The 8,624-nt window shown below is 48.1% G+C and overlaps 1 protein-coding gene across 1 annotated transcript in view; it reads left to right on the forward strand.

Annotated features, from left to right (window-relative positions):
* PDLIM1 (PDZ and LIM domain 1) overlaps positions 1-8,624 on the forward strand; it is a 46,028-nt gene extending 37,404 nt beyond the window's left edge. Inside the window, exons 5-7 of the mRNA XM_060034434.1 lie at positions 1,010-1,161; positions 7,523-7,640; positions 8,107-8,624. Of these exons, the coding sequence (XP_059890417.1) occupies positions 1,010-1,161; positions 7,523-7,640; positions 8,107-8,293 (457 nt within the window). The 3' untranslated portion in view covers positions 8,294-8,624. The remainder of the gene's footprint in view (positions 1-1,009; positions 1,162-7,522; positions 7,641-8,106) is intronic.

Below are 8,624 nucleotides of genomic sequence, written 5' to 3' on the forward strand. Positions count from 1 at the left end.
TAACTCGGGAGTGTCATACTGAGTGAAGTAAGTCAGATAAGGACAAATATGTGATACCGCTTATGTGTGGAATCTAAAAAATGGTACAAAGGAACTTATTTACCAAACAGAAACAGAGTCGCAGATTGAGAAAACAGACTTATGGTTACCGGGGTTAAGGGGGGGCGGAGGTAGAGGATAAATTGGGAGATTGGGATTGACATACACACACTACTATATAGAAATAGATAACTAATAAGGACCCTGTGTATAGCACAGGGAACTCTCCTCAACACTCTGTAATGGCCTATTTGGGAAAAGAATCTAAAAAAGAATGGATATAGGCATATGTATAACTGATTCACTTTGCTGTACACCTGAAACTAACACAACATTGTAAATCAACTAGACTCCAATAAAAAAAACAAGAAAACAGAAAACAAAGTTCTTGCCTTTCGCATCCTTGCCAACAACGGTGTGAACTGAGCAGGGCAGACACTGTTACTTCTGTGTGGTAGGTGAAGAGACCAGAGCTCCTTGCTGTGAGAATTAGGAGAGTTTATGGAGACAGAGAGAGCCTTTTGATGTCATCAGCAATAAACAACACTGATTTCTGCTCTGGGGAAAGTATGTGGCCCGTACTATGGGGACCCAGCTGAGTTTTTAGTGCTCGGATTGTGGTTGACATTTTCCCTCTTATAAATTTTCTTTCGACATCATGTTGTTTATGTAATTTTGAAAGAAGCACGGCATTCCCATTCCATGGGATTAGGCTAAAAAGTAATTGAATCACTGAAACTGTTTGGAAAACTAGCCTCTTATTGTCTGGAAGCAGCAGCCAGCTCTGCCTACAGACACCTCACAGTATCGGCAGGAGGTCTATGGCTGCATTGAAGAAGGCTTTGTCCATTGGGATCATTTCTCTCCACCCTTTGATTCATGGGTGCCTTCTCTTGGAAGGGGGTGCCTGGTGAATTTTTTTCTCCTAACTTCTGACATGTCCTAATGAACTTGCAAACATTCTTCACAGCTTAGACCATTCTCAGCTTCCAAGCGGACTCGTCATTGACAAAGAATCTGAAGTTTACAAGATGCTTCAGGAGAAACAAGAGTTAAATGAGCCTCCAAAACAGTCCACTTCATTCCTGGTTTTGCAGGAAATCCTGGAGTCTGAGGAGAAAGGTAATCAGTCGTGTGTGTGTGTGTGTGTGTGTGTGTGTGTGGTCAGAGGCTCTTGTTCAAGACCTGGGCAGAGAAGCAGTCATTGCTGAAACACAGATGAACACAGCCCTGAAGAGGTGGAAAGAGCATGGCTCTTAAAAGGCTAAAAGCCTTTTAAAAAAAAAAGAGGGAACTCCGTGGTGGTCCAGTGGTTAGGACTCTGCGCTTTCACTGCTGAGGGCGCGGGTTCAATGCCTGGTCAGGGAACTAAGATTCTGCAAGCTGCGAGGCCCAGCCAAAAAAATAAAAAGAAAAAGGGGGGTGGAGTCGGGGGAGGAATGAATGAACTCCCAGCCACACCTGCCTAGCTGTTTCCTGTCACAGGCGCATGGGGAGGCTGAGGACGTGAGGAACTTGACTGTTGTGGGATTCTGTTGTCTGTCCCTTGGCCACTGGTTTGGTTTGAGCCCACACACCATGCTTCTGTGGTGGTTGGCACCTGTGAGTGGGTGAAGGCCATGGGATATGAATGACAAGCAGAATGAAATGAATCAGCAGCAGTGAAGCCAGGCTCTGAGCTTTACTTTGGGGCCACGTGCTTGTTCTTGCTCTAGGGAGGATGGCTTCCTGAGAACCGGAGGGCCCCCAGTTTGGCCACATCCCCCCCACCGAGTGACCTTAGGCAAGTCTCTGAACCTTTCCAGGCTTGTTTGCTCATATGCCAATCAGGGATGAAAACCCTTTCCTCTAAGACTGGTGTGTGGATCAAATGTTATAAATTACACAAAACACCTGTCACTGTGACCGGCACACAGTAGGTGCTTCGTAACTGTTATGATGTTTGAGACCTCATCAAGAGGCTCCAGGCCAGCCTTAGCTTGTCCACACGTGAGGTCCAATGCCCGAGGTGCCCAGGGCCACACATGTGGCTCTGCAGGTCTCAGGAGACAGGCTTTGCCCTCTACACATCATACACTCTGTGCTTCTCACGATAATTTTCAAGTGGGTGGCAGCAAAGCTGTCTCAACAGCTTTGTAACAACAACAAGGAGAAATTTCTGGCAGATGGGTGTGTTGCACAAGAGATGTTTTTTTCCCCTTCTCACAAAGGTGACCTGTGAGCGACAGCTCTCGGGCTTGCCCACCTCGCAGGTGGTCATTCACAAGTGCCTCTGATTCTCGCCATCAGCCTAACTACCAGTGAGTTCTGGAGAGTTGGGTTTTGCAGCCCTTCCTGGTCTCAGCGAGGCCCAGCCCTCCATAGTCTGCACTGTCCCTTTCCACGAGGCTCACCGGAGCCCTGCCTTCTCTTGCTCTCTTCTTCTTCCCAGTGTGCCTGCCTGTGAGGAGAGTTGGTACTTCTGGGAGGGACACTTGGTTGTTCTGTTTCGGAGACCCGCTTCAGCCAGGCTCCTGAGGGGTTGGTTCTTTGCCCAGGGCGGCCAGTGAGGGTCAGAGCTGAGTGCCCTCTGGAAGAGTCACCTTCCGCCTGGAAGCCCCCAGCTGCAGAGTTGGCTTCCCAGGAGTCCTTCCTGAGCTGAAAGTTCCCTCCTGAACACACTCAGCACCCAAGCTTCCTCCCCATTTGGGTGGTTCTTTAGAGAAGTTGGCAATTTACAAGCACAGGATATTAGGAAAATTCTTCTTTTATGCTAGAAGGATATTGTCCCTACCAGCAATTTTCCCCTTTTCTTGGAGTACCTGTGCAATTTGAAAGGAATGCGTCATATAGTCTGTATTAAGTTCCAGTCTTAGCCCAACTGACAGATGACCTGGGGGCCAACCCTAGAGGATGATGGTTTTTCAAAACGTGAGAAACCACAACTATACTCTGAGTAAGTGGGTGCAAAACCCTTCAGTTAAGAGAGGAAAAGTCAGTCCATTCCAGCCCAAAGTAGAACATAGACATTGCAGGGCTCACCTCACTGCATGCCCTCAGGTCACAGAGGTCACAGAGAAGGACTTGAAGCCCAGGATCACTGAGTTGCCCTGAGGTGGCAGCTCCCTGCTCTTCATGCTTCATCCCTTCCATCCCGTATTCTTACCTGCCAAGCCAGTGGCTTCCATTCTCAAGGCTACCTCATGGTTCTAGTTGGCAGCTGGTGCTCCAGCCATCATGCCTACTTCCAGGGACCAGGAAGGAAGAACAGGGAAAGGGCTAATTGGGGAATCCCCCTTTCAGATGAACCAGCTTTCTTTTTCCCAGAAGTCCCACATGACTATTCCACTTATATTTTGACTAAAATTTAGTCACATGGCCCCATCTAGTTGCAAAACAGTCTGAGAATTATAGTTTTTCTCGCCTGGGCTGGATATCTCCTTGCTCCAAAGAAAATAAAAATTTTGCTAAAAAGGTAAAGGGAAATAATCTTGTGGTCTCTCCCTTATCTCTTGATATGCACTTGCATTAAATTTTCACTGAATGCAACAGTGTAAGTTCCAATCCAGACATCTACCACATGCAGAAGGCTCTCAAGTGAGGGAGCTCAAATACCTGTTTTCATTTGAGATGAAATGGTCAAAGCTCAGGGCAGTGGCTGGTGCATGGTGAAGGCACTCCGTGAGGGTTACTATCATTCGAGAAGGGCTGTGGTTCATGAAGCAGCACTGCACCACCAGCACTGGTGTCCAGGCTCTGCCCGAGACCCACCACGAGACCTCCAGCAAGTGGCTCCTCTCTCTAAGCCCTACTCTATCTGCACACATCCAGTGATGCTAATAATGGCTACTTCACGGGTAGTTTAAAGCCTTAAGGGAAACAGTGCGGTAATGTGCCAGGCACAGTCAGTGAGGCCCCCGAGGGAGGTCTGGCTGTAGCAGGGCTTGGTGATAAATCTCCAGGCTCAATGTGGGTCTTCTCAATTGGGGTGAAATTCAGCCTCTGGACTAGGAGAAAGGGTCCTGGGTTCCTCACACTTCCTCTTGCTCTGGATCAAATTCTAAGAATTGCAGGTAGAAGGAGGCTTTATTTTTTTTCCACTGTGGGGACATATACCTAACACAAAATTTACCGTCTTAACCGTTTTTAAGCGTATGATTCCGTGGCACCGAGGACACTCATACTGCTGTGCTGCCATCTTCACCGTCCATCCGCAGGAACTCTTCATCTTGCAAAACCGAAACTCTGCACCCATTCCTCATGGCTCCCTCTTTCCCAGCCCTTGGAAACCACCATTCTACTTTCTGTTTCCATGAATTTGACTATTCCGTGTATTTCATATGAGTGGAATATGCAGTATTTGTCCTTCTGTATCTGGCTTATTTCACTTAGCATAATGTCCTCAAGGTTCACCCATGCTGTAGTGTGTGTCAGCATTTCCCTCCTTTTTAAGGCAGAATGATATTCTGTGGTATGTATACACCACATCTTGTTTATTCATTTATCTGTCCCCAGCCATCATGGACTGAGAAACACAATGGGGACCCCAGGCTCTGAGATAAGAAAGCTGGAGGCTTGCTCAGGAAGTATCTAGGCTCATTTTGGCTGGTTCCCAGGCTTCCAGGAAAATCCTCAGATGGTCTGCAGTCGGGTCATGGAGGACCACCAGGTGCAAGGTTAAGGACCATGAATTTGATCCTATAGGTAGTGTAGTCACAGAGGGTTGTTGAGCATGGAAGTGGATAGTAAAAAGGCTGTACTTTACTCCATTCATTTTCACTTTCTTCCCAAAAGCTTTGAGATGCAAGATTCATTGGAAGGAGAGAGATTTGAAAATTTTTGTAGTAGCCCACAGTCTGAAGGGAGCTATTTCTACTGTAAGCTAGTGGAGAGGGAAGGAAGAAGGGAAATTTCTTTTGCATTTGCAGTGTTGGCTGAATAGGTGAGAGAAGAAAATGGAGCCAGCAGGTGGCGCTGCAGAGCTGAACGAGCTGCAGCGAGGCGGGCTTTATCTGGGATCCCAGCAGAGAGCAGTGTCACAGTCCAGGGCTTGCTGTTCTTTTTTTTTTTTTTTTTTTTAATTGTAGTATATATAGTTGATGTACAATATTACTAAGTTTCAGGTGTACAACATAGTGATTTAATAGATTCTTTGTTTCAAGTTATTGTAAAATATGGGCTATATTTGCTGTGCTTTACAGTATATCCTTGTAGCTTATGATTTTGTACACGGTAGTTTGTACCTCTTAATCCCCTACCCTTATCTTGCCCCGGCCTTCTCTTTCCCCACTGGTAACCACTAGTTTGTTCTCCATATTTGTGAGTCCCTTTCTGTTTTGTTCTATTCATTTGTTTTTTGTTTTTTTTTTTGCGGTACGCGGGCCTCTCACTGTTGCGGCCTCTCCCGCCGCGGAGCACAGGCTCTGGACGCGCAGGCTCAGCGGCCATGGCTCACGGGCCCAGCCGCTCCGCTGCATGTGGGATCTTCCCGGACCGGGGCACGAACCCGTGTCCCCTGCATCGGCAGGCGGACTCCCAACCACTGCGCCACCAGGGAAGTCCCTGTTTGTTTTATTTTTTAGATTCCACATGTAAGTGATAACATAGAGCATTTGTCTTTCTCTGCCTGACTTACTTGACTAAGCATCCTCCCCTCCAGGTCCATCCGTGCTGTTGCACACGGCCAGATTTCCTATGGCAGAGGGCAGCAGCTCAGTGGCGTTAGGGCCAAGCCACACAAGTGCACTTCGTGCTTCTAACCAAACAGGGCTCACATCTGCCCACACTCCAACGGCCAAAGCAAGTCTTGTGGCCAAACCCAAAGTCGATGGGATGGGGGAGTATACGCCACCAAGAGCAAGTTTTCCTCAGCCTTAGTGCTGTTGACACTTTGGGCCAGATAAGCCCCTGTAGTGGGCTGTCCTGTGCGTTTTAGGCCACTCAGCAGCATCCCTGGCCTCTACCCTAGATGCCAACAGCACTCCCTTGCAATGGAGACAACCAAAACTAGGGAACAAGATCGCCACCAGCAGAGAAGCACTGACCTACTGGGAAGTATGGGAGGGTACGGATAACTGCAGATAAAATATACAGTCTACCACGCCTAGCCAACTCTAAATGCCCCTTATGTCACACACAGTCTCAATTTTGGGTTCAGAAGCGCCAGCCAGCATATGGGGACTCGTTTTTGAAAAGGACAAGCGAGCTAGGGCCCGCATTTATCAGCCCCAGGATTGCCCAGCATGGCTGCAGATATGGGATGACCCTCTCCTCGCCCCCTCACCTGACACAAAAAGCCATTTGTCGCTCTTATTCAGTGGTTCTCAAAGTGTGGTTCCTGGACCAGCAGCAGCAGCGCCTGAGAAGTTCTTAAAAATGCAAATTCTTGGGCCCTACCTCAGGCCTGCTTAATCAGAAACTCTGGGAGTGGGCCCAGCAATCTGGGTTTTAATGAGCCTGCCGGGTGACTGATGCACAACAGCATTTGAGAACAGCTGTTTTAGTCTGAAGAAGTGGATTTTAACCTGGAGTATAGAACAGGATATCCTGGGGCCCCTGCACCTGGAGATGCTCCTTCAGCAGGTCTGGGGTGGAGCCTGGTCTGTGAATTTTATGAAATCTCTCCTGGTGCCCAGGATGCTCAGAGATGCCCATTCAGAACCATCAGTGTAGAGACATCTCCAGCTTCCTGAGCCAGAGCATGCTGGACTAAGAGAGGGACCATCATGCATTTGTCACGGCATTTCATCATCTATTTCTTGTGTATTTATTGAGCCTCTATTATAGCTGACAAACCTAACAATGTTTGCTAGGCCACATCACAGTAAAAAAAAATGTGATGTGGAAACACAGCCAGCCAAATATATAGCAATAACAGTGCTTTCAGTAGCCTACCATTATTAATAGCTACCATTACACAGGGCTCTACACAGGTGATGAACTGGGCTGTAGGCAGTTCAGCACCCAGCAACTTAGGAGCTTTGTCTTGTACACACAAAGCTGACTGCAGGAAGGCTGCCGCTGACTCTGCCCTGTAGCGGGTGGTTTTTATCTGGCTGCTTGTAGCGCACTCTATGATTTTGTTCTCTTTGTAATGTGGGTTTCTTTTGGCATCTGACTACACTGCCTTTCGATTTTCAGACATTTTTATTTTTTCTATATAAAGCATTTTTAATTTTTAAGTCCCATATCAGTGTTTGCATGTATTTAATCAGCATGTAATGTAATTTGTGTTTTGAGGGCTGACCATGTGCCAGGGAGGGCTTTATGTGTCTTTTTTAATCTTTTTGTCCCACTGTGAGGGGGAAATGATCTCCTGTTTTATAGAAAAGGAAACTGCAGACCAGAGAAGTAACTTGCCCAGGATCACAGAGCAGAGTCAAGTCTGTTTGACTCCAGTGCCCATGACCTTGCTGGAACATACATATAAGTGAATCTGAAAGAGCTAAATGATACTTACGCAATCCTACACTTCCGGCCAACCCAAGTGTTTTCCTCCTTTTAGGGGATCCCAACAAGCCCTCAGGATTCAGAAGTGTTAAGGCTCCAGTCACCAAAGTGGCTGCATCGATTGGAAACGCCCAGAAGCTGCCCATATGTGACAAGTGTGGCACCGGCATTGTGTGAGTATCTGCCTTCCAGGGCATCAGAGGCCCTGCAGGTTGGGTAAACCATGGAAATGTGGAAAGCGCTGGATGTTGCGCATTTTGGGTGTGATGGAGAAAAAAATCCTGCCTGGAAAATGGAGCAGAGAGGCCAGGTAGGTCCTGTGTCCCAGAGCCAGGTGGTGAACGCTTTCCTTGGCTGTAGAACCCTTAGGGTATGAACATGTACAACCAGAAAAAGCAGGGCTGCTCTGTTGAAGTGGGAAGGACTTCCCGAAGGCTTCAAGGGTAACGTCTTTGGACCCCAGGCATGAGAAGCCCCTTTATGACTGGAGGCCAGTTAGGAGGCTCTGATCTGCCAGATGGGCCCCTTGGGAGGAAGCCCTGATCTGCCACATGGGACCCTTGGGAGGAGCCCCCAAGCCTGGTGCCCCCTTCAGGTGCTTGTCACTAAAGGAGCCCCTCTCCTCCCTCCCTCCTGCAGCGGCGTGTTTGTGAAGCTGCGGGACCGTCACCGCCACCCTGAGTGTTACGTGTGCACCGACTGTGGCACGAACCTGAAACAGAAGGGCCATTTCTTTGTGGAGGATCTGATCTACTGTGAAAAGCACGCCCGGGAGCGGGTCACTCCACCCGAGGGCTACGATGTGATCACTGTGTTCCCCAAGTGAGCCGGCAGCTCAGCACCGAATGCTGGTCTCCCAACGAGCCCCTGCTGCATCTTGTCCTCTGAAAGCTCTGTCTTCTCTTATCTAGAAAGTTCTCGCTTACTTTGGTTTTATCCCTGCTCGTCAGCTAACTGACTCACGCTGGCTGTGTGACGCCCGCTTTTATCATTAACGGAAGATGGTTTTGTTCAGTGTCCCCTTACCAGCATCACTGTGTCTTCTCTTCTCCTCCATTCATCTCTGCTGCAAATGGACACCAGCCAAACTTGAACCAAACCAAATTTAATATGTCTGACAATGATTTCCTTTCACCCAATAAATTAATAGACTTCAA

Source organism: Delphinus delphis, chromosome 16 (genome assembly GCF_949987515.2).
Source record: "Delphinus delphis chromosome 16, mDelDel1.2, whole genome shotgun sequence".
Taxonomy (NCBI): Eukaryota; Metazoa; Chordata; class Mammalia; order Artiodactyla; family Delphinidae; genus Delphinus; species Delphinus delphis.